Source organism: Carassius carassius, chromosome 19, assembly GCF_963082965.1.
Source record: "Carassius carassius chromosome 19, fCarCar2.1, whole genome shotgun sequence".
In the NCBI taxonomy this organism is placed as follows: domain Eukaryota; kingdom Metazoa; phylum Chordata; class Actinopteri; order Cypriniformes; family Cyprinidae; genus Carassius; species Carassius carassius.
The window spans coordinates 7,798,340-7,825,386 of NC_081773.1; the positions used below are offsets into that span (position 1 = coordinate 7,798,340).

Here is a 27,047-nt window from a genome sequence, read left to right on the forward strand (position 1 = left end):
TATACAGTTAAAACATCTGAAAAGCAGAAAAAAATATTACTGATGAATGCACAGGGGGAAAAAGAGTTTCCGGTTTTAATGTGATCTTCATTTTACAAAAAGATATATATATATATATATATATATATATTAAGATGTACAGTATATATTACATACATGTGCATCTATAACAATAATTGTATCAAAAAGGGTAGGATTATGTACAATATTTATAGGGCTGCATATGACTTTTCAGGAAGCAAGCATGTGTTTAATCAGACAAAATAAAGCATACACTTATGAGGTATGTTTCAGCAATTCACATATTTTCCAAAACAATAGCTATATGACAGGCAGCTTTATCTGCACACAAAGAGCTGGCATGTATGTTAATTACCTTTTAATGAACATGGCTGGACTAAGCATTCAACGTTAACCCCTCCAACATATTCACTCACTAATCCACATGCTTCAGTGAGCAGGTTTATTCCAGGAATTCAGTGTAGCAGTGCAGTTCCTGGAATCATTTAAATCATTTATCACCTTAATCCAGCCAAGCTGAAAGTTAAAAACAAGGAACCCTAATGTTTTTAATTGTTTTCTACCTCTGGTTTTCACCGCAATGTCTGAACTGTACTGAGCAAGTTCTTCTTCAGCCTGCACGTGAGGAGTCTTCTTCTTCTTCTTGCTTTACCAGGTCACCACCTATCTCTCAAATGGACCATTGACACTCTATGTACAATCTCAATTAGGAGGGTCAGTGGTCCATTTTAGAGATAGGTGGCGGTAATGCACTTAAAGCCATGATTCCCATCCACTTACAATTACATGACTGACAGACTGCAACGGTTTGAGTTAAAAATATATGTTTGTGTTCTACTGAAGAAACAAAGTCACCTAAATCTTGGATGCCCTGGGGGTAAGCAGATAAACATAAATTTTTAATTTGTGGGTGAACTATCTCTTTAACATTACACAAGAGACCACAGAAGCCTTTCTATGTGGACAACATGTACAATTACTGATGGACTAGAAAGAGTAAATGGCTTTTTCCCAAACAAAATAATTAAGTTTCACACCATCTAGTTGTTGGTTTCTCAGAAGCTCTTAGGTCATACAGTATATGATGAAGCTGTTTTGATACTGCCGATCAAAAGCTAAGACCATCGGAAGGAAGTATACAGCACGTTTGAATCAATATAAGGGTTTCCGAGTTTAATGTGGGAACACACACTGGATGAAGTACAGACGGCAACAGTGGTCGCAATGGAGAGGAAAGAAAACAAGCATATTAGAAAAGCCGGGTGCACCTCATCAATTTCTCAGCATGAGGTTTCACAGCACTTCAGGAAGTCATAAGGAAGATTGCCCAAGCGCTGACACAATTCAGCACACATCATGAGAGAAAAAGATCAGAGCTGAGATGAAGAGCTTGGAGAAAAAAGAGGGGGAATTCCAGAGCACTGAGGAAAAAAAAGTTCATCCATGGGGAAAATATTTCAAGTGTGGTACTTTTTGGAGCCAACAATGCAAGACAACACTTAAATACTTAGATGATACAACATTGTCTTTATAAATCACATAAGTGTAGGGAGGTGGAGAGTTTGAAAAATTAACTATATAAAAGCATACAAAAAAAACAAAAAAAACTTCATGTTAATCACCATTTTCTGCATATTGGGGTGTCTAAGTTGTTGTTCAAACATAATGCTTTTCTGTGTCTAAAATCGTGAGACGCAGCACTCAGGAATGGTGAGAATCTATTTTGAGACGTGATGTAATAGTGGAAATAACAGAAAATAACAGATAGTTACTATTTTAACATGAAAAAACAAAAAAACAAAAGATATCGCACTGGATTTTAAATTTGCAAAAGAAAAATCTTATGAGTGCTGCCTCCACCATGTTGGCATCAAAATAAAGCAGCTGCAATGAAATTTGCTACGGTAAACAAAAGCTTGCAACACTTGCCCCGGCTCCAGGGTCTTCTGATTGGTCCAGTGTTTTGGAACCGACATTGGTAAGCAGCACTGCATAGAAAAGTTATTTTTTTTCTTTTATTTGACACAGTGGTTTAAAAATGCGCGTCTCATGTGCGAGATGGTGCAAAAGACGCGAAATGCAAGCACAACAGTCATTCACATCCATCTAAAGTGTTTACATAGAAAAACAATGGAAAATCAGTGCATTGGAATGGAAAACACATTCTGTGTGAACCGCCCCTAACATATCATGCTCTACTTGCAACTGAGAAAATTTCGCACACGAGTATGGGAGTTTTTGGAGACCACAATCAAAAATGGCAAGTTAACTTTTCATGGGTGCACACAGAGCATCTCGCTTTCGCCTGTCGTCTGATCTGGTAAGATTTTACTCAGGAGTAGTAGGTACAAATAGTGTCTTTTACATTTTTTTTAAGCTGCAATACTGCAAACTTCTATGTTGAAATGTGTCAACCAAATATTTATTGCCTTCTTGTCAATTACTTATAGCCAATTCCATTATTGTCACAACCCTAGTATGGGGAAAAAAACAGAATAGTGGTTCATTAGTTTCTCTAACTGGATATATGAAAAACCCTAAAGAAACTACTGAAGATTATTTGTAGATTTACAGGTTTTAATCACACTCGATTTTGATACTTAATACTTATAATATCATCGGTACACCCCAAGTGGGCATTAAATACCTCATTCAAGCTTCGTTATTAGTCACTCGCCCCTAATTTTTTATTCATTTTATTTTTTCTCATTCTTGTGACCTTGAAAGGTCAAGGACCGTAAATCTTCTTTCACATGTCGATTAAAGGTGTGTCTGTATCTCGTAAGCATTTCCCAATCAGTCTCATACACCATCAAAAGGAGATCTCCCAGAGGACAGTGGGTATCCACTTATCTCTTATAGCACCAATCCTGATTTACACCTTATCCAACACTGTTAAGAAAGACATCCAGGAATTGCACACATACAGACACAGACACACACTCCCACCCGCCTACCTTGTTGTCCACATGACTATCTGCCACAGAACGAACAGGTCCACGCACAAATAAAGGCCCTCATCTTGACTGATGGGGACAGACCTTTAAAAATATTCTTGTACAAAATGTCTGCCATATTCAGCTTGGATTTTTATTGGCTATTAACATAAACACTGGTTTAAAGGTATGTTCACATCAAGACGAATGTTCAGTCTGAAAATTTGATGTGAAAGACGTGCTGTTAATGTGCCTGTTCAGCACTGTGCGTAAATCTGATGAACCAATAAGATTGTGGGCTTTTGGTCAAATGGAGCTGTTATGGCCTACGCTGGTTTGCTAGTCATGACCAGCTGGCCATCAAGCAAAACCAGACAGAACCAGCAAATCAACTCAGGCTGGTTTAAGCCAAATCCAGCCTAATGGTTCATGGGTCAAACCTGACTCTGCACAGAGAATCTTTGTGTCTGGTGCCAAGGGTTCATCTGAGGAGAAACCCCCCCCCCCCCCCCCCCCCAAAAAAAAACAAACAAACATGTCAACCTCATCTAGTCCTGTACAAAAACAAAGCTTGCACAGTATATGGCTACTGAGGATTCTGGGTAGGGGGCGGCGGTGCACACATGTGGCGTCTTAGCCTTTAGACGGACATTTGTCTCTCTCGTAAGCACTAAAATAACACAACTTGGGGTCTCGACAGCAGCTGCTTTATTTCATGCTACTTCAGACTTTGGGAGGGTTGGGGGGGATATTAATGTATATAATGTACGTGGTTCAGCTATACATCTTGCTCTGGCTCCAGGCTACTCTGAAGAATGCACTAATGCTTTCACAACAACTTAAGGTTGAATTGTCACCCAGTTTAGCCTCAGCCAACCTCTCTGGGGTGTATCTGGAGTAGAGCTGTAATCGGGCCTTAAAAGTTAGGCCCGACAGGACCCGAGCCCGACAAGTACATTTTGATTGACAGCTTTTTAAAAGCCCGAACCCGTTTACAGCCCGACATTATTCAAATGTGCGCACACACATCTCTTTTTCTTTGTGTCAAGAATGAGTCATTTATACATGTTTTAACAATTTATTCATAACTAACGTAGACTAGGCCACTTGGAAGTTGGAATAAAGAAATAAAATAAGTACTCTGTAACATCTTAACATATCAGCACTCTAAATAGGCATAGGCTCATTTAGCCTATAAATAGACCAACGCACCAATAAAAACAAGTTTTTTTTAACAAATTAAGAAAAAATTAATTTGGCAATAAAGAAATGATAAAGGCTTCGCTGGATTTGCTTCGCCACTAGCAGCTGACATTTTAATAAACGAACAATGCCAACATTAGCTTAAATACTCTGTCCACATTATGCATTTAAGACTCAATGAATATTTAGTTATCATTTGAAAAACCTTTACTCACAGAGATTAGGCTAAGCCTACATGTTTTTGTGGATGAAAATGATTGCATCCACTGTAAGTGGCTTCAGCGTGTTCCTACGCTCACTGATGGTGCGTCATTATTCACTCATTATTCTCATTATAAACATGGAACTTTTCCACACTTCAGACTTTGCTTTAGTTGCTGGTGCAACCAAAACGTAATCGCCAGAGGCAAGCCTCCGTTACACTTACTCAGCATCCATTTTCTCATCTTTCTCGCGCTAATCGAAACACATCACATGACCGCTCATTTACCTCCCAAACCGGAGCACAAGCCTGAGCCAGGCCCGAGCCCGCGAGCCCGTCGGGTCCAGACAAAGATCTTCAGTTCTAATCTGGAGTCAAACATATGAGTTTTGTACAAAAACCTAGAAAACTGCAATTTGGACTGTCTTCTAAGGAGGTATCCCAATTGAAATGAAACCTCATACGTTAGTACTAAAAGCTGCTTTAACAGTCAGTTTTAAACTATTACTCAGAGAGATAATTAAGTATTAAGTATTTTTTATAATCTAAAGACAGTATACATACAGTGCTGCAGTAATCCATCCTAAAACCTGTGAATCAGATTTAATTTTAGAATCCTCCTGAAGTCAACGGTTATATTGAATGGGTTAATGCCCGAAATAAGGTCTTCGGTTAACATAAGATATTTTCAGATTTCTACGACATCAGTAATATCCCACCCATGCCAAGGGATGTTAAATGTCATCTTGCCAACTTTGCTAGGATAATTTGGCACTTCTGAACCAGAGTTTGCGAGTATGTATGATTTCCACAATGTGGAAAATGTGAACGGAAATGTGGAATCCAGTCATAAAAACTTAATTTTCTGTGTAACACTGGAAGTCACGTAATTGGCCAAATTTTGGATGAATAAATGAAAAGTAAGTCCATCCACTTAAATCAAAACATGACACAGAAAGTGAATATTAAGCAGCAGAAATACCATTTAGATATAAATCCTGCATGATCTGCGTGTCTCTGTGTGAATGAATGGTGCAGATGTGTGGCTTCGTTTACTACACACATACTGAAGCAGTGTTTTCAGTCTCTGCCACCTCAATATATGAGTACATGAACAATCTCCAGAGCTGCTCTGAGAGTCACTTGTGAGCATTGTACTATTGTTTTGAGTAAAACTATCATCATATAATTTACAAACAGAAACTTAAAGGTCTTCACAGCAACCCGTCAAAATAAAAGTTCAGTTTAACTTGAAGAAACCATTACAGAAATATTATTTATTGTAATGAAAGTACTACTACTAATGATTAAATTATTATTAAAACATTATTTAAAGCAACATTTTACAGAAGAAAAAAGTATTTATCAGAATTTATTTATCAGAAAGATGTAAACACACAACACAATATTTAAAAATAATAATAATAATAATAATATTTTCTGGAACCTTTACAATGGAATAAAGTAAAATAATGGAAAACAGAATTTGAAAAAAAAAAAAAAAATCTAAATATAAGTAAAAAAAAAAACATATATTTAAATAAAAAAATACACTGCTGTTTAATATTGGAAGTTTCAGGATTTCAATTAATTAGACGTATTTTTTTGTAGAATAAAAATGTAATTTAACCATTAAAACAGAGTATAGAAAAAAAATTAAGTAAAAAAAAATAGTAATGCAGCTTACCACTCCGATGCATTCTGCTCAAGTCGGTTCAGATCGACTGGCTTGGTCATCTATATTTTTAAAATGTGACTCGGGCTCGAACTGATATGGTGAAACCAACTACATTATTAACTGTCGTTATAACTGCATTATGTTAATGTGAAGGAGTGTTACGTTTCCGACACACAGTTCGGCCAATCACAATGCACTGGGTCAGCTGGCCAATCAGAGCACAGTGAGCTTTCCCAAAGAAGGGGCTTCATAGAAATCAGCGTGTTTTAGAAAGACTTCTGTTTGTCACAAGCTTCTTTTCAGAAGTTATCCAAAAGCCAGTGGAAAAATCCTATTGGGTAATTGCTGAGGAAACCATAGGGATGCTAACGTCTGGATTGACATGCAAAATTATGCCATCCTGGCAGCACTCTATTGTCTGCTGCTTTGAATTGTTTTATTTTGATGCAATGTATTCTTGGCTAAGTTTTAGAACAGCCTACACATCGGAAGCACATTTATGATGCCTTAAAAAAAAAAAAAACAGTTTACACAGCCAGCTCACTCAGTTTTGGAACAGAGCTATAAAGTCAGCATGAGCAGAGTCAGAAAAACACCTGTCCTGCTTAGAATGAAATGCCTTTGTGGTGGAAAAACCCAGCGTAAGAACATCCCATGTGTCGTTAAGTCTAAAAAAGTCATGGCCCTCGGCAGGAACATACTGGGGAATAGGTCAGTGCTTTCCCCTGTACGGGAAACAGGATCATGAGCACAATGCCTTAATTTCCCACAAGTCTGTGGCTCTGTGGCATATCCACATCAAACCTAGTGCAGAGCAGACTAGGTTTAGGAGGCCCACAATCCACAATGAGAAGGTGAAGAGCAGTTTGTGTTCTCCAGAGCCAGATGAAAAGCTGAACAGTCTGCACTTAGAAAGGCGTCTATAAATGTTAGCCTCAGTGTGATGTTACAGTGATAGGAAAGACCCTTTCAAAAGGTCACAATCAGATGTTAAAAGTGTAATTATCATTGTCCTCTTTATATCTGTGCTGTCTCCCCTTACCTGTTCATAACCATTGCGCTGGAATTCCTCGAAGCCAAAGATGTCCAGGATGCTTATCTCAAGGGCAGGATCGCTGTCAAAACAGACAGGAACATATCTCAGGATTGTAGAGGATTAGGAGTACTATAAACTATGGTTAGTGATCTGAAGCCAACAATATGTGCTGAACCATAGCTTAAGTTCAAGTTTTTCTAGTGTAAAAAGCAGAGAAAAAACAACAACAACAATATTTAAAGGTCACTGACAAGAAAAAAAAAAATTACATGCAGGTATTTCTAAGAAACAAAAGGTTATGTCAAGACAATTCTGTCAAAATTCACTGTTACACCATGTCTACAACAGTAACACCCAACATCACTGGAGCTGTCTGACATGTCAGAACATTCTCTAACACGGTCCAATCAGCTGTCAAAATATCTATATATATTTTTTTACTTTTTAATTATTTCACCTTAAAAGATTCATAGTGAAAAATACACATTATTTGTAAGCAAAATTATGACAGAAAACTACACAATATATGCCAAAGCTCAGTTTTAAGTCTCAATAAGCGACTGTGTTTTATAATAGTGTGTGCTGGTGTGATCATGCCCTCAAAGCCCCGTAATAAACATTCTCATTTACACATCAATAAACATTAGCCTATTGCATTGAACTGCTGACCAGGACACAGGTCAAGCCTGCTTTGGCCAGTTATTGATCACACATCAGACCTTCATTTCTTTACAACAGTAAACCTTTTGTAAACAGATGACAATGGTTTTGATTGTGTGGATGTCTTCTTATTCCTTTAGTTGAATCCATATAGTTAGTGCTCAAAATTAAAGCTTAGTTAATCCACTTTCAGTTGCAGGTCCCCACTGACTTCCACAGTATGAGAGAAAAACACTTTGTCAAGGCACTAAGTCGAAAGGGACCAGCAACTGAAGGTGAACTACTCTTTTAGGACCTGATGAGAGCTATAAGTTTTTATGAATTGCCAAAATATTATGATACGTGCATTACGAATGTATCAAGTATATGCACACAGCCATTCAAACGTTTGGAGTTAGTCAGATTACATATCAATATTGCAGTAAAAACAGCAATATTGTGAAAATTTACATTCAAGGAGCTGCGAGTTTCTAATTGTTTGTCAAAGGGCACATTCTTATGTTTTTTTTTTTTTTTTGAAGGCATGTGAAATCATGTTGAATGATGAGTCACTGGGACTGTTCATGTGTGAATACAAACATAATTAGAGTTTCTTGGAAATTTCTGTAAATTTCTAAAACCTCAACTTGTTTTTTTTTAATAAGGTATAAACAGTAAAACTGTGGAACAATTCAAAATAAATCTATTTCATATTTTTTTAAAATGTAACAAATTGCAATGCATATTACTAATCAAAAATTAAGTTTATATATATCTATGCTAGGAAATATACTAAACATCTTCATGGAACATGATCTTTACTTAAACAGCCTGAAGATTTTTGATATAAAAGAAAAATCGATCATTTTTACCCATACAATGTATTTTTGACTATTGCTACAAATATACCCCAGTGACTTAAGACTGGTTTTGCGGTCCAGGTTAACACACACATTATATATTATATACCCATATATATGGGGTCCTGCATACAGCCGTTAGTGAATCTGTGAGTTTCTAATCGTTTGGTCAAAGGGCACATTCTTATGTCTGTAAAAGTGAATATATGCTCACAATGTGTTTTTTGGAGGATAGAGAGGCATGTGAAATCGTGTGGAATGATGAGTCACTGTGACTGTTTATGTGTGAATGCACACATACTTGGAGTTCCATGGAAATTACAGTTTTAGCCGCGAGATACCCTTCTCATAATGCAATAACAGCAAAGGAGGTGTGTCTTCCTGCTCATACACTACTGGCTCTGTCACTTACCGTTAGGTGCTCTACAGCAGATGTCTCACATACAATATTTAAACTATTCCAAAACTTCACAGTGTTTTGACTGATGTTCATCACAGAAGGTCTCTGAGAAGGACTTGGCGCTTGTTTCTACCAATATGTTCTGTGAGCAGCTGAGACACCCAATCCATACAGATCAATAGCTGGTAACCATCACTGACATATGATGTATGTACTTCAGAATAACGAAGGAACAATGTTTGAACCAGGTTCTTCCAATAACAATCTTCTTCATTCAGGTCTCTCATTCACACTGAGACAAAGGGAAACATGTCCACATAAAAGCATGAATCTAAGCTCACGTTCACACTCACACACGTCTGCATCTTACCCCGTGCTATCTTCATGACCCTGGAGGTAAAAGTTAATGCTATTGACCAGGAAGCTGAAGAGTCGTCCGTATAAAGCTTTGGCCAAGAGGTCTCTGTGATGGTTGGACATTTCAACTGTGTGGCGCCTTGTTATGACATCACCTAAAGCAGAAGGCAAATGTCAAAATTCAAACAATAAATGTCACTTTGTGGTGTGACAGATCGATGTAACTTAAGTGGTAGCACTAATATAACTGGTCAGTAAAATAGCATGTGAACAATGTCGCTTAACATTTACCTCAGGAAAGCTATTTTCAGTGTTCACAGTTTGTTAGACCGATAAAATAACACTAGAAGAGAGCTGGATTACTGTTAGTTATACATGCATGTTTGAATCAATCTGACACGAAGACAGGTTCTTATGAAAATTACCTTGTGCAAAACTGAGCTGAATACAACCGTCTGTTTTTATTTCAGACTGAGTATAACAGTTTGAGCTGTGTTGTTAATTTGACCCTCTAATATTTATAGTAATGTACTCTGTATACTTTACAGCATTAATTGAAAGATTTACTATCCACATCAGCAGATGTTTGATTAATCAATATCGAATCTAATCAGTATCATTGGAGAAATGTAGTATCATTGCATCCCTAGTATACATGCATGTATGTGTCTGTCTATTTGATTATTCTAATATTATATAATAGCTTTTGAATTTTTAAAGCTCAGCAGCCATGGTCACAATCCATTTTGGGATACGGATAGAGCAGAATGAATACTCTCCTAAAGAACTCTGTGAAAGTCATACTAGATTGATTTCATCAAAAGAAGGTTTTGAGGTAAATTATTACTTTACCTAGCAAGGACACCCAGCTCAACCATAAAGAGCATGCTGGCTGTTAAGCTGTCCCATCAATAAACCGTCACTGAACCAGAATTAACCAGGAACCATAGCAGGATCAGCAACTAAATGCTAGTTGATCCTTTCAGTAAAAAGTGACTGCTCAAATCAACAGGGGCACAGAGCAAAACAAACTGGAGACAGTGTGTCACATTTTGATTGATATACGCCGCACTAGGAGGCTGAAAAACAAGCGGCCCATTGTTGGTGGTGCTGGCTGAAGGGACACAGCACATGCTAATGTGGAGGACACACACAGCGCCTGGACCCTGATGACGTCAGACACTGAATCACCACTTTTGCTATGCCATTCATGGCTGGCCACAGTGCGTCAACATCCAGATGCACACACTGCCAAAGTCTGACCCTCGATCAGGGCCCTGTGATTGTCGCACATCAGTTTAATTCATCCTCTTCATATATTACACTACACAAGTGTGGCATTGTAAGAATGACAGTTCTTTCTGAATTGTTTACTTGTTTATGAAATACAATAATCAAAACAAAAAATCATCACAAGACTAGCTCATCCAAAAGTTAAAACATAACATTGATTCTCCTTCATGTCTTCCTAAAGCTGTATAACTTAACTGAAATGACTTTTGTGTTCCCTTGAAGAAGGACCATACTGCTTGCTCTTTTTTGTAAAATTCTGAAAGGGTTTAAGTTTTCAAGTTTCAGAAAGTATGATGAAAGCAAAAATTATGTTTTATCCACTGCTATTCTTCCCTTCAGATCAATGAGTCGTAAACCGGATCATGCAGATTTAAGAACCAATCATAATAGACTGCTTTTATAAATCAGACCTATCAATTCACCAAAAAGATCGGAATGGAAATAGATAGGACTTATTTTGAATAGCATTAAAATATTGATATTTTCATCATTCAAAGCTAACATATATATATATATATATATATATATATATTATATATATAAAAATATATATATATATATATATATTATATTTTTTTTTTCAGACAGTAAATGATGACAAAGTTTAGATTTTTGGGTCAACTGTCCCTTTAAAAGAGAGGCATGGCTGCATGACAAAGCGAAGGAGACGGAGGGAGATAGAAAGAAATAACAGAGAGACACAAGACAATGACAAGTGTGCTTGTAATTTTCAGCAATAGGTCGGTGTGTCCTCGACGGCTAGTTAGATTAACATCCAGACATCATGTGATTCATACACACTCCACACTTGTTATATATGGCACAACATGCACACAGTCTAGACTTGTTTACGTGTTTATGTCTGTGTATTTTGAATGAGAAGGCAGTTATCCAATTGAGTCAAATTGAGCCAAACTGGACTCGCCAGTAACATGATCCAAGCCGAACGCTTGAGGCTGCTTTCATTGATGATTTTGTGACTGGACCAGTACATCTCAGTGATTGGTGTCAGCAGGCCTCCTGGCAGTGAGATTTACTCCATGTACGGTGCTATGCTACACAAGATGACTTTAATTGATAGTAATTTGGTCAGTGTGTTGATTGATGCTGATACGTGGCGTACGTGCAAACAGAAGGTTGTACCTTTGAAACACTGCACATCAGAGGTGAGGGCGGAGCCGAGATCCTCAGAGCTCACCTGCAACATCCCAGCCACTACAGGAGAAAAAAATAATAATAATTCAGACACATTTTTATGATTACAACCAGTTACAAATCTAAATTCTGATTGGATTAGCCACATTTGAAGTCATAAAAAATAAAATAAAATATGCACGTATTTAAATAAAAATCAGCTCAGAAGCACCCCCGTCTGGTCTGCCATTTAAAAAAAATAAATAAATAAATGCCTTTTGAAATCTGAATTATGCACTGAATCCAACAGATATTATTTAACTTTATCTTATGGTTTTAATTTATGGCAGGCATTACCTTCACATTATAGCAATTTCTTCCCTTTTATTTTAATTAAATGATATAACAATCAATTATATTTTACTGTGTATTTTTCATTCACGATTATTACACTACCATTGAAAAAAAAAAAAAAAATCAGTAATTTTGTAAAACATAATCACTGTTTACACAAATATATTGTGTATATATAATAATAAAATATTTGCTTCTTGAACAGAGTAATGCCTCATGAAAAAACAGCTGTACAATACAGGAAGAAAATATATTTTACAATATACTCAAACAGAAAACTGTTATTTAAATTTGTAATATTATACAATTATACAAGACTTCATTCAAAAACCTCTCTGTCAAAAAAAAAAAAAGACCCCAAATATTTTATTGGTGCTGTATATTGTTTCTTATAAATAATTACAATCACAAATAGCACACTGATCAACGGCTTTGAACGTGGCTCATCCAATCAGATGTCAGAGTCAACATAACATGTTGTAACGCATCCACAGTCCAGCATTTCAACTCCAGGCCTCCCGTTTACTTCCTATTATGCACTTATATTACTGTTTGCATTTGGTACCTAGTGTACTGTCATTTCTGTGTACGAGTGTGTTTGGGTGGAGTGTACCCATTAGTGTTTTATAGGGCTTGTTTATATGTGATCTCACGTATCCACAACGACGGGAACCTCATACGGATGTGAATGTATTGGTTTGTGTATTTGCGCATGCTGACGTCACTTGTTTACCCAGGCTCAGTGTTATGTGTGTCATTATGTAACGTGGAGGGCAGTGAGTGGCCGTTCTGTTCCGCCCTGCTGCTCTGCAGGGCTTAAGGAAACAGGTGACCCTGAGCATGTGTGTGGCTAAAAAGAGCAATTAGTACAAAATGGTATGGCAGAGTGTCTATGTGTGTTTATTAGAGTGGCAGAGAGCATTTTCCATTGCGTGCTGACTGATTCTGCTGTTAGGCCACGGTAGAACTGATGTAAACAACCCAGGATGGTGTGTGACACAGTTCTAGTCCCCGTCTATCTTTCAGGCCTCCCGGTGGAGCAGATCGGCCTCTGCTGGCCTCGTGGTGCAGCTGCACGACTGACCTCTATCCAGCAGCTGCAAGTCGGACACAAACGCAGTGTCAGCGTCTGTCAGGGCGGTGAAGCGCACATCTCCTAAGTGCAGCAGCGCAGAGAGGAGCACAAACAAATTCTCCACCTCCTGCGAGAGAAAAAAAGTGCTGAGAGTCAGGCTGGATTGCAGACTTACAAAGGCAGAAAACCTTGCGAAAAACAGGGTCGATTTCACAGCTCAGCACAGATACATTTGAGGGCTGGGTCCACAGTTACAGAATCAAATTCAATTTTAATTGTGTTTGTTTGGAGTGCTATTTTGCTACATTTTAACCAATTTTGACAACACTGAGATGACATGCTGCTGCTCTCCTGTTCTATTCTGTATTTCTATGTATAGAAATTAGTTGTAGAATATGGGTTGTAGAAAAGGGATGCATAAGTTTGGTGAAAGTTCCAGAACATCTAACATTGCTTACAGCAACTATAAGTGACTGAAACAAAAATACAAGGAACAAAATCAATTTTTTTTTACCAGATTTTATTTTTTTATTTTTATAATAATAAATTATAACATGGGTGTACATACAAAAATATTTCTAATTAGTTATGTTTTGCTCAATTCACCTCATCAGTAGAATGTGCAGCAAGAAGTATCCATTATTATCCAACCATTTTGAATAACTTTGATCACTATTCGTCTGTTTAGTCTTTATTTATACACTATAACAGTATTTCAAATTTTGAAATAGCTTATTCATTTAGAATTTCAGTTTTCATTTTATTTTTAGTCCAAGCTGTAGTAATTTGTGTTTTTATTTTACAGTTTAAATTGTTTCCGTACTTATTTTATTTTGGTTACTTGCTAGCGAAATTATTTTTTTTTCTTTTTTCATACTAGTTTTATTTAATACTTACATTTTATTTCAACTCAATTTCAATTAACAAAACAAATGGATTAGTATTTATTAATATGCTGAATTTGCTTTTATTCTTTATTTTAATTTAATAAATTAATAAAATAATTTAATAATAGCATTACATACATTTTGAGTTATTAAACTAATTGCAATTAATTTGGTGTTTAATTTGCAGTAACTATGTGTTTTTGTAATTTTTATAAATTTGTATTAATATATGCATTATTATGTCCATTTTTTTTATTTCAGCTTTATTTAAATTAACAGGATAAAATATGACTTAACTATGTATATATCTATATCTATATATATGTGTGTGAGTGTGTGTGTATATTAGTGCTGTCAAACGATTAATCGCGATTAATCACCTCCAAAGTAAACGTTTTTGTTCACATAATACTTATGTACTGTGTGTATGTATTATGTATTTATAAATACACACAAGCATGTATTTATTTAAGAAAATTAAATACTAAAATACTAAATATATGTATATATAATAGAAATTATATAAATATATACATGTAAATGTATAATACACACACACACACACATATATATATATATATATATATATATTACATAAAAACTTTTATTTTGGATGCAATAAATCAAGATTAATTGTTTGACAGCACTAACACAGACAGACATGAAATAATTTAAAGTAAAAGGCTAAAAGAATCCAAGTCAAAGTAAAAGGCAGAGCCAGAGACAGATACACATGAGGCAGTCTGAGAGACGGTGTGTTGTGTTGATGTGTGTGAGGGTCACTGAGGGTCATGCTGCACTGATGGGATGAGAGAACAATCCTCCTTTAATGAAGCAGATTTACAGGTTCCTGGTAGGATTAGAACACAGTGTCTGGCTGGAGGTCAGGTGTGTGAGAGTGCGCAAATGTGTGTGTTTGAACCAAACAAACAAACGCATGACTTAGAACACAGTGTTAACTCTGATATTACACCCTCTACTGTAACAAAATGTCCATGTATTACCATAAGGGTGTGCATGGGTTTGTGCGAACATATATATATGATACATACTCTTCAAGTCTTTACCTAACCATAACAGCATAACACACACAGGTTGAAGGGTTAGTGTGGCCTCAGGTCTGGGTAGTGTGTTTTATAGTCTCGAGACATACTGTAATGAGTTAGAATGTGTAAACATACATAAATCAGAACAACACGTCTGAAGCGCCTGCCAAAGCCACAGGCATACCAGCTCTCTGTCTCTGTACATGTGAGTCACTTAAAACCAGAACGTCTTAGCTTTCTTTAAACAAGACTGCTCAGATTCTACTGAGGCTATAAATTAATGCCTGAATCAGGGATGTTATAGTTAACTGTATCTAAAACTAAAGCTTTAAAAAAGTATTTGCGTTGTCTGCAATGAAATAAACATAAACTTGAATTATAAATGAATAGTTTATTTGCAAAAAACGATGACTCCGTTTTTATACATTTTCATAAATCGTGTTTTTTTTTTGTATGTTATATTTTTATTGTGTTAGTTAGCTGTATTTTATTTTATTTTTTATTATTATTACTAAATCCAAAAACCCAACTGCTGTTTGATTGTTATTAATTAGAATGCAGGATAATAATAAATAAATAAATAAATAAATAAATAAATAAATAAACATGATTTTTGAACATTTTGGACCGTTTTGAAATTTGTAAAACTTGAAATGCATATACATTTACACATTTATTTATTTGTGTTATTGTTTGTTTTATTTCCAGGTTTAAGCTCAACTTTAAATCCTAGATTCTCAATGTGGTCTCTGATTTTTAGACTTCATTGTATTTCTCTCTCTCACACACTCTTTCGCACAGAACTAAATAAAACCTAAGTTTGCATGTGTAGTTGCATCGTCGTGTATGTGCGTGAAAATGCCTGTGTTATTGAACATGTGTGTACCAGTCTGTTGAGGCCGAGGGCACGCAGAGCCTGTTTAAGGGCCGAGAGCTTCTCTCTGCTCTGAGGACACGCTGTAGCTACTGCAGGAGTTTCACCAGGAGCCACTGTGTTCATACACCTGAAAACAAAACACAGACAAACACAGAAGAGACATGATTAGTGCGATTTAAGATTAGATATATGCGATTTAGACTTTACGTTGCCAGTGGATTCTGGATGTGAGTATTTGGTCTGGGCCTTTAAGAGTTCTAAGTATAGTTTAAGATGTTCTAAATGTCACTGACATAATCACAAATTCAAGTCAAAGAAAGGTGAATGTTAAATTTTTAATGACAACCTTCCATTTACCCCATGCAAGATTTGCGGAATACACTTGGGGTCACAGAGAGTTCAGGGTAAAACAAGTTTAAAACTGCCATCTGACATCATCCAATATTTTTTTTTTTTTTTCCTATTTTGGAAAACCTGATGGATGTTAAAGGCTTAAACTGCATCAATCTGACAATGAAACTTCAATGCATTAAATTCTGAACTTAATAAATCACCAGACAATTAAAATGTCTTTCTCATAGTGTTCATGTCCCATAGAGTACCCTTTACTACAGTGTACATCATATATGATAAATATAAAAATAAAAAAAATAAAAAACCCTGAAAGACTAATGACAACCTGCTTTGGTTTTCTAAGCTTGGTAAATCCATTATGTTTTATTTTATTTTGTGCAAATTGAAAGGTTTATTTTTATATATATATATATATATATATATATATATATATATGCTAATGTTTGTGAACTAAACAAAATAAAGTAACACACACGTACATATGTTTTTATTTATGAATACAGGCTATAACTTTATAAGGGAGGTATTTGAAAATAGGTGGTCTACAGAATGATTTAACATGCCTATCAACATTGCATGTTACCTGTGGGCTAGGACATTGTTTAGATATAGATTACTCTTCTCCTCTGCTGAAAGCCCCTCGGCCATCAAGTAGAAGATGTTAAAGTTCTGCTGATGCGGTGGGGTGCAGATGACCCTCGACTTCTCCAGCATGTAAGTGTACAGACGACCTAAAACACAAACACAGTAAGAGAAGAGTTGTAGAGGAATAAGTAGAGCAATGTCTCCCTCTATAGGTGAAGGATGCTAGAGCAGAAGTCCTCTGCTGAGACCTGACAGAATGAATGCATTAGCACATTCTCTATTTCTACACATGCAGTATATTAAAGAGCAGGTCATATGGGTTTTTGAAAAATATCTCTTTTGCAGTTTATAATGTAGCTATCTTTAAATGGAAACAATCTGCAAAGTTGTTAATCAAAAAAGTGCATGATAAATAAAGATATTGTCTCTCAAAAGCGAGTGTTGGTCCTGAATCGCCTTAAACTTGTCCACATATTTTCAAATCTTTTGCCTGTTACCGGTATACATCACTGGGTAACACATTTGCATAATCTCCGCCTGCCTGTGAAATATGAACAGAGTCTGACCTGCCCACAAACACTTCTGCTATTAGTGTGTCATATACATACATCATATTGAGAACGCTATGCTCAAGGATACCACAGAAATACAGTGCAAACCTTTTGTTTTGTGCATGTCATTTTATCAATGACTAACAAACTCTCCGAACCATGACCATTAAGTAGTACGATTGATACGTTATGTGTAAAATTTCCATTCAGTGCTCAAAATATCATTATTTTTGTGCTAATAATGCTAATATGTGATGTAGGCTATACCTAGTGCAGCTTTAGGTTTCCAGGTAAATCATATTACTGTCTTACTGAAGTAGTTCTGATAATTCGCTGTGAACCCACTATTTCCTAAGAATGTGTCGATTATTGTATTTTTCTAATTACTTTGTTTAATAATAAAGAATGTAGTGTAGCACACAGACTTTATAATCATTGTGAAACTGCTATTTATTTTGCTACACAGGCAGATATAATGCGGGAGATACAACTGTTCTGCGTTCTAATTAAAAGTTAAGACAGAGCACCTTTTGTATGTTATTATTCAAACTTTAAAGTATACATATTATGGTTTACAAACTGTATTGTTTCATCAGTTAGCCACGTTAGCACTCGGCTAACATACCCATCATTATTGTTTTAAGTGTTCACAGTTTAGCAGCTAAACTTTAGCTGTGGACACGGTTCGCTTGCATACGTGTTTTTCTATTTTGTCATTATTAAAAGAACGGATTGGTGCACTATATTATTGTTTTATGTTAAGGTGCTTTGTAAATGGTAGCGCTGGCTAAATGGCTCAAGGACTGCTCTCTGTGCCAATCACAACAGGCTTTGCCAGCTGACCAATCAGAGCAGAGTAGGCTTATGGAAGGCATTGGCAAATGGCAAATGCAGAGTAGGCATTGGCAAATGACTCTAATATTAAATGTATATTTTGAGAAAATGACAATGTTTTCTAAATTGAGACACATTTAAACCTGTTGTAGGGGACTCCAACACAATATTAGAACACTTTAAAATACCATATGACCTGCTCTTTAAAGCAACACTATGAATAATCAAAGTGTAACTACCTCTGAGTAGAGTCTTTCTCTTCTCACAGTACTGCAGGGAGATCAGGTTGATGAAGCGGCTTGCTGAGGAGTTCATCTGAGTCTCAGCATGACCGAAAGCTTCCAAGATCACATTCACCTGCAAACATGACAAAACTAAGAATGAAGAAGTGATTACAAAACAGTGACAGAGATTCCCATTTGGACTCTTTCTCCGTAGTGAGTGTGTACCCTAGTAAGCAGGCAACCTAGACAGCATTTTATATATATACTGTATATACATATATACACAGGCATACACATACATATATTTGAACAATGTCTAAATCTTGTATATTTATACATTTATTTTATACGTCTGCAAAATGACTAAATGTAATATATATTACATTTAGTCATTTTGCAGATGCTTTTATCCAAAGCGACTTACAAATTGGGGATACTTAAAGCGATTCTTCTTAAAGAGGCAAACAGACACAGGAAGTGCTTGTAACATAAAATACAACATTTAGACCTTGTTCAAATAAGTACAAGCTAGAAAAAGAAGGAATAAATAAAGAGAAAGGCGGGTGCTGAGGATATGGCTGTTGTATATGCAAGCATCAATGTCTTAAACTTGATGCGAGCCGCACCCGGTAGCCAGTGCAAAGAGATAAAGAGAGATGTAACATGGAATCTTTTGGGTTCACTGAAAACCAGTTGTGCTGCTGCTTTCTGAATCATTTGCAGATGTTTGACTGTGCTTGATGGAAGTCCAGCCAGAAGTGCATTGCAGTAGTCCAGCCTAGAAATTACAAGGGCCTGGACAAGAAGTTGTGCAGCATACTCCGTTAGAAAGGGCCTGATCTTTCTGATGTTGTGCAATGCAAACCTGCAAGATCAAGAAGTCTTTGCAATGTGGCCTTTGAAGGTCAGCTGGTCATCAAAGGTTACACTTAGATTTCTGACCGAAGTTGGGGTAAATGGTAGAAGAGCCTAGCTGGATGGAGAAATCATGCTGTAGAGTTGGAGTGGCAGAGAAGACAAGAATCTCAGTCTGTGCCAGGTTGAGCTGTAAGTGATATTCTTTCATCCATGCCGAGATGTCCACCAGGCAGCCTGAGATCCATGCAGCTACCGTCGGATCATCTGGTTGAAATGAAAGATAGCGCTGTGTGTCATCAGCATAGTAATGGTAGGTGAAGCCATGTGCCTGTACGATGGGACCCAGTGATGTTGTGTCTATGGAAAAGAGGAGGGGTCCAAGAACTGATCCCTGAGGAGCCCCGGTGACCAGTTGATCTTCTTCTTCTTCTTTTTCTTTCGGCTGCTCCCATTAGGGGTCGCCACAGCGGATCATCCGTCTCCATACCACCTTGTCCTCTACATCTGCCTCTTTTACACCAACTACCTGCATGTCTTCCCTCACCACATCCATGAACCTCCTCCTTGGTCTTCCTCTTTTCCTCCTTCCTGGTGGCTCCATCCTCAGCATTCTCCTACCAATATAATTCATGTCCCTCCTCTGCACATGTCCAAACCATCTCAATCTCGCCTCCCTCACCTTGTCACCAAAACGTCCAACATGCGCTGTCCCTCTAATAAACTCATTTCTAATCTTGTCCATCCTCGTCACTCCCAACGAAAACCTTAACATCTTCAGCTCTGCTACCTCCAGCTGCGCCTCCTGCCTTTTACTCAATGCCACTGTTTCTAACCCATACAACATCGCAGGTCTCACCACAGTCCTATAAACTTTTCCTTTCATTCTTGCAGATACTTTACTATCACAAATCACTCCTGTCACTCTTCTCCACCCACTCCACCCTGCCTGCACTCTTTTCTTCACTTCCCTAACAAACTCTCCATTACTTTGCACTGTTGACCCCAGGTACCTGAACTCCTCCACCTTCTTCACCTCTTCACCCTGTAACCGCACCACTCCACTGCCCTCCCTCTCATTTACGCACATGTACTCTGTCTTACTCCTACTGACTTTCATTCCCCTCCTCTCCAGCACGTACCTCCACCTCTCCAGGCTCTTCTCAACCTGCTCACTACTCTCACCACAAATCACAATATCATCCGCAAACATCATAGTCCAGGGAGACTCTTGTCTGACCTCGTCCGTCAACCTGTCCATCACCACTGCAAACAGGAAAGGGCTCAGGGCCGATCCTTGATGCAGTCCAACCTTCACCTTGAACCAGTCTGTCGTTCCTACTGCACACTTCACTGCAGTCACACTGTCCTCATACTTGTCCTGCACCACCCTCACATACTTCTCTGACACACCTGACTTCCTCATACAATACCACAGCTCCTCTCTTGGCACTCTGTCGTACGCTTTCTCTAGATCCACAAATACACAATGACCGGTGACCAGTTGATGTGCTCTGGATACCCCAAGCCACCCTGAAAGACCTACCAGTGATATAGGATTCAAACCAGCAAAGTGGAATCCCTGTGATGCCCAGTGATGAGAGGGCAGACAGAAGGATCTGATAATTGAAAGTCAAAAGTTAAAAGCAGCAGATAGATCCAGCAGAATAAGAACTGATGATTTGGAATCAGCTTTTGCAATCCAGAGGGCTTCCGTGACTGACAGTAGCACAGTCTCCATTTGAATGCCACTCCTGAAACCTGACTGCTTAGCATCCAGTTTGTTGTTCTGTGAAAGAAACAATTATATCTGGTTGAAAACAACTCTTTTGAGAGTTTTCGTTGTAAATGGAAGGAGAGAGACCATTCTGTAGACCGAGGCTGCTTGAATGCAGTGGGGAAGGTGTCTGTGAGTAGAGATGTGTTGAGATGTGTAGGAGAGACTGCTTGGAGGAGGTGTGAGGGGATTGGGTCTAGAGGGCATGTTGTAGGATGGCTGGGTAGGAGAAGTTCTGATATTTCTGCCTCAGTGAGGGGACAGAAGGAGAAGATGGGAGTTTTAGCAGTGGGTGTGGTTGGTTTGAAGTCCAGTGTATGTTGGACTGAGAACTGACTACTTATCGTTCTGGTTTTGTCTGTGAAGAATGTGGCAAAATCATCAGAGGTGGGAGGTGGTGGAGGGGGACAGAGGAGAGAATTGAATGTTTTGAAGAGATTACATGTGTCTGGAGCGCTGTTAATCTTGTTGTGGAAGTATGAAGATTTTGCAGTATTGACTTCAGCAGAGAAAGACAAAAGCAAAAACTGATACATCCTCAGGTCTGACGGATCTTTTGATTTGCACCATCATTTTCTCTCTGCTGCCCTGAGTTTTGGTCTGGTGCTCACAAAGAACATCGGATAACCAGGGATTAGAAGGGGCAGCCCGTGTTGGCCTGGAGGAGAGAGGACAGATATTGTCTAGACAAGAGGTTAAAGTAGAGCATAAAGTGTCAGTTGCTTCATTCACATCCAGAGATGTGAAATGGGTAGGTGAGGGAAGAAAGGAGGATACTATGGTGGAAAGATTGGAGGGGGAAAGAGAACTAAGGTTTTGTCTAAAAGTAACAGGTATGGGGGGTGGGGGCACACAGGTACCAAAATGTAGTTTAAATGTAATGAAGAAATGGTCAGAGATATTCAGGGGTTTTACCAGAATGTTGTCTACAATACAATCGCGTGTGTTAATTAAGTCAAGATGGTTGCCTGATTTGTGCGTGCTTGTAGTGGTAAGTCATTTGAGATCAAATGAAGCAAGGAGTGAATGAAAGTGTCTGTAGCATAAGGTTTGTCCAGATGAATGCTGAAGTCGCCAAAGACTAAAAGTGGACTCCCGTCCTCCGGGAATGAGGACAGCAGGCCATCCAGCTCCTCTAGGAAGGTACCTAGAGGAGCCCAGGAGGCAATATTACCACAACCTGGAGTTTTATAGGAGCTGTTACAGTGATCACATGAGATTCAAATGAGTTATAATTGCATAGGGGAGAGTATTTCCAATTGTTAGAAATTAGAAGACCAGTGCCCCCACCCCGGCCAACCTGACGGGGGGCTGTGAGAGGGAGAGAAATTGTTAGAGAGAGCAGCTGGGGCTGCCGAGTATTCTAGACAAATCCAGGTCTCAGTCAAGGCCAAGATGCTGAGTGTGGAGCTTAAGTAAAAAGCAGAAATGAAGTCTGCTTTGTTGACAGCTAACTGACAATTCAAGAGACCCACAGAAAAAGAAAGAGGTTCAGCAGAGAATGTTGAGATAAGATGCAGGTTTGCAACATTGCGTTATCGTCCGTGTTTAACATCAGAGCATTTTCCAGACAGGAATGGTTTGGAAATGCATGACAGAGGTTAAAAAGAGAGGACAGGAAAAGAAAATGAATAAAGGGAAGATAATACATAGTACTTAAGTGGGTTGCCTGTTTCGTTGCTTGGTGAAGTCGTGCAGGTAAAGTCGCAGGTCTGTACAGGATTTTTTTAACTATGATATAATATTAAGATGTATATAAGTAAATAAGTAAGTAAATATTTTTACATTCACATTTAATTACTTAGCAGACACTTTTATCCAAAGTAATTTACAAATGAGGGCAATAGAAGCAATCAAACAAACAAAAGAACAACAATTTATATGTGCTGTGACTAGTCCCAAATGCAGTACATGCATAAATAAATAAATAAATAAATAAATGTTCAAAGAATCTCTGTAAACATGTATTGCAGTTGCTATTTTACTATTATTAAGCAGCAAAAACCGTTTTCAACATCGATAAGAGCCATTGTCAATAGTTAACAATAACTGAGTTGCAAATCAGCATATTAGAATGGTTTCTGAAGGATCGTGTAACAATGAAGTCCGTAGTAATTATACTGACAATTTAGCTTAACCATCACAAAAATAAATTGCATACATTCTATTTATATAAATTATATTTTATTTAAATAATGTAAAATATATTTTACATTGTAATAACATTTATAATACAAATTTATTTATTATTATTTTTTATAAATAAAAACTGTAAATCTTTCAATCCATGTACCGCTAGTACTTAACCAAACAAATACACTCTTAGAATGCAGCTGCTCATTTAAACAGCAGGCAGCGCACTACACCAGAGCACAACTACTCAGGGCATTTGGCATTTTCTCCACCAGGTGGCGATAAGCCACCTTTGATAAAAATGAGCTCATTAAGAGCCAAGAAAGAGAGGCTGATGTGTGTGTGCTCTCAACACTAAAGGAAGCAGTACACACACATCAGCCACAGAGAAAGAGAGGGAGAGAGATGTATTCACCCGTTGCTCCCGGCCATTTAACAGCTCTAGTGGTTTCTGTATGTGGATATGTCTTTAGCTAACAAGAAATGGCTCTTTCCTTGAGATTCAACCATAAGCACAATCCGCCTGCCTCAGGCTTTTGGATAGTCATTCAAAGCATCTAATTCTCTCATGAATGAGAGAATAACAGCTGTTTGAGGCTATCATGACTCTGAAGGATCACTAGAGTAACTGAAAGCACAGAAACACCTCCAGGGGTTCGGAAAACAGAACAGATGAGAAAAACCACAGCCAAAACACTAAACGTTCAACACAATGAGTGCATGAAACAATCACTACATAACACTGCATAGGAACCGCTCAACAACTAGACATTTAAACTAATATTTGAAGCATAAACCAATATGATATTAGATTTATTATTCATTATAAATCAAATTGAGATGATTTCTTCTTATAAGAGTTGCTCGATAAATTTCTTGTTTTTAAAAATGTTTAATTATTTGTAGATGTAAAACTTATTTTTTTATTTGATTTTTTTCTGTTTGTGTGTAGAGTGTATTTGTATATAAGGGGATTAAATGATTTTGATTACAAGTATTTCACGTCAAATGTGCTTTCAGGTGTGTGTTACTGTCAGGTAGCAGATGCATGTTGTGTGTGATGAACACTTACATGCTTCATCCGTGGCTCTAAAGCGAAGCCTTTGGGACTCGAGCGAGCAGCCAGGTGTTTGAGGATGTGCTTAAAGGCCACAGACTTCCCAGAACCACTTTCTCCACTACACAGAGAGAAAATGTAAAGCGTGAGAAAATAAAGTTGTGGTTCTCAGTTTAACAGAAAAAGAAATAAAAAAAGGCATATGCTAAAGACAGAACAACATGTTACCATGACATAAAAGTACTTAATTACTAGAAATTACAGTGATTTTGTCTGTTTTTCCGAAAGAAAATATTAAGATTACAGTCATCAGTGTCACATGATCCTTTCTCAGAAATGATTGTGATATTCCGATTTTCTGATTATCAGTGTTGATAACAGTTGTGTGAAATGGACCATGGGGAGGTTTAAGACTGAGAGAGAGAGCAGCTGAAAACTCTCCAGACTGCCTGAAAGTTTTTCTGTCAATGTAAAGACACAAAACAAATCAAGAGAGCAGCTTTTTCAAAGACCCCTGGGCGAGCGTCTCCTGTGAGTGTGTGCTCCTGTCAGCCTGATTTATGTTTAGCAATGGGAGATCTTACAGTAGGTCAGAGAGCTGTTTCACTCCTCTCCACATCACTCCATCGTATGAGATGACACGGTTAGCCTACAGCAATATACCATCAAGAGCCTCAGATCCCTCTCCTCTGCCTGGCCTGAGGGCAGGTATCTGACCAGAGTCATCCAGAGGACATCTTTGACACACCTTCACGTATCCCAATGCTCTACTAAAGGATCTGTTCAAACCACTTGCTCATAAGACACGGTTCTCCACAATATCTATGCCAGATACTGCCTCCATGCTTCTGTTCTGTTCTTTTTTTTCGCAGTTTATTCTCTCTCTCAACTCTAAACAAATGTAAAGCCAACTTTTCTCAAATCTACTATGGCTATTTTTTGTCCTCCAACCACCTACATCATCCTGGCTGATCTGGAAAGCTACACTATTACATCAATTCTATTGCAACTATTCATATTGCACCCGACTCCAACAGAGTTTAACACTGGAAAGTTGCTAAGCTAAAGACTCACAGATATTGGGTGAAACAGTACATTGTTATCAACATTTTCTCTCTCTCTCTCTACCACGGTGCATCATCTTAAGTATATACTACTTTTTTGGGAATGAAAGAACATATTAATATTTAGCAAAGATGGATTAAATTAATCAAAAGTGACATAAAATTCAATTTAAAGTTACAAATATGATTTACAAGCCAATAAAATGATATTCTTCATATATCATTAATAATAATAATAATAATAATAATAATAATAATCATCATTATTGTTAATAATATTATGTGGTACCAAATCAGCATATTAGACTGATTTCTGAAGGATTACGTGACACTTAAGGCTGAAGTAATGATGTATTCATCTTTGCATCACAGAAATAAATTACATTTTAAAACATAAAAAAGCACATTAATTTTACATTTTACTAATATTTACCAATATTACAGTTTTTTTATATAATGTATATCAAACAAACAAATAAGAAATAAAGTCCACATTTTTAAAAGCTGGTGTACGTTTATTTAGTTACATAAGTACATTAAGTCTTAAGTCACTGGGGTATCAATAGCCAAAAAAAAAATAAAAAATGTATGGGTCAAAATATATAGATTTTTCTTTTATGCCAAAAATCATTAGGTTATTAAGTAAAGATCATGTTCCATTAGGATATTTTGTAAATTTCTTACCATAAATATATCAAATTTTATAATTTTTGATTAGTAATGTGCATTGCTAAGAATTCATTTGGTCAACTTTAAAGGTGATTTTCTCAGTATTTAGATTTTTATCTTTTTTTCACCCTCAGATTCCAGACATTTAAATAGTTGTATCTCGGCCAAATATTGTCCAAACCATACACCAATGTAAAGCTCAATTTTGAAAAATTTACACTTAAAGCTGCAGTTGGTAACTTTTGACGCTCTAGCGGTTAATAAACATAACTGCTTGCATGTTTCGGAAGAACATTGTAGCCGGAGCTACTTCTCTCTGTTTCTGTCTATGAAGAATCACAAAGGTACTGGGTTACTCCGCCGCGGTACCCCTGAAGCAATCTAAAATAGTCAGAATATAAGTGATTCAGGACAGGCTAAAAACACGGTTTGAAAAATGGATTCATGGTGTACTCGCTTATTATATATATTTTATAAATCTTGAACACAAAAAAAGTTAGGACCGCAGCTCTGATTGGTTGTTTCTTACCGGGAACGGGGCATTTCTGCAAATGGCAATAGGACCACTGGGAGGAGCCAGAGGAGCTTGATTTTTTCACAGATTATGGGTCTCATATTCTACTGTCAGCACATAATGACAGGTTTCACAAATATGTAAAAAATAAATTTTTACTAAAGTTACCTTCTGCAGCTTTAAGCTGGTCCAGGGTCACAATTATAATTGTAAGTTTGTTGAGTTGAAAGAGTTTGTCAATGTTGTGACTGTTTGTTTAAATTAAATTAAATTAAATTAAATTAAATTAAATTAAATTAAATTAAATTAAATTAAATTAAATTACATGCACATTTTTGATGCTTTAAATGCTGTCTAGGTTATATGCAGGTTTTAGAAAAGGGCTAGCAAGCTACAACTGCTTTTTTTAAAGCTTTGAATTATTTGCACTAT

At 37.1% G+C, this 27,047-nt stretch overlaps 1 protein-coding gene across 4 annotated transcripts in view; it reads right to left on the reverse strand.

Moving 5' to 3' along the window:
* LOC132094980 (unconventional myosin-XVI-like) overlaps positions 1–27,047 on the reverse strand; it is a 250,673-nt gene that overhangs the window by 91,023 nt on the left and 132,603 nt on the right. For all 4 annotated transcript variants that reach the window (XM_059499687.1, XM_059499688.1, XM_059499686.1 and 1 more), the window contains exons 14-21: positions 24,384–24,489; positions 18,562–18,679; positions 16,936–17,083; positions 16,008–16,125; positions 13,198–13,315; positions 11,769–11,840; positions 9,346–9,487; positions 7,083–7,155 (exon numbers count right to left, since the gene is read on the reverse strand). In XM_059499687.1, the coding sequence (XP_059355670.1) occupies positions 7,083–7,155; positions 9,346–9,487; positions 11,769–11,840; positions 13,198–13,315; positions 16,008–16,125; positions 16,936–17,083; positions 18,562–18,679; positions 24,384–24,489 (895 nt within the window). The remainder of the gene's footprint in view (positions 1–7,082; positions 7,156–9,345; positions 9,488–11,768; positions 11,841–13,197; positions 13,316–16,007; positions 16,126–16,935; positions 17,084–18,561; positions 18,680–24,383; positions 24,490–27,047) is intronic.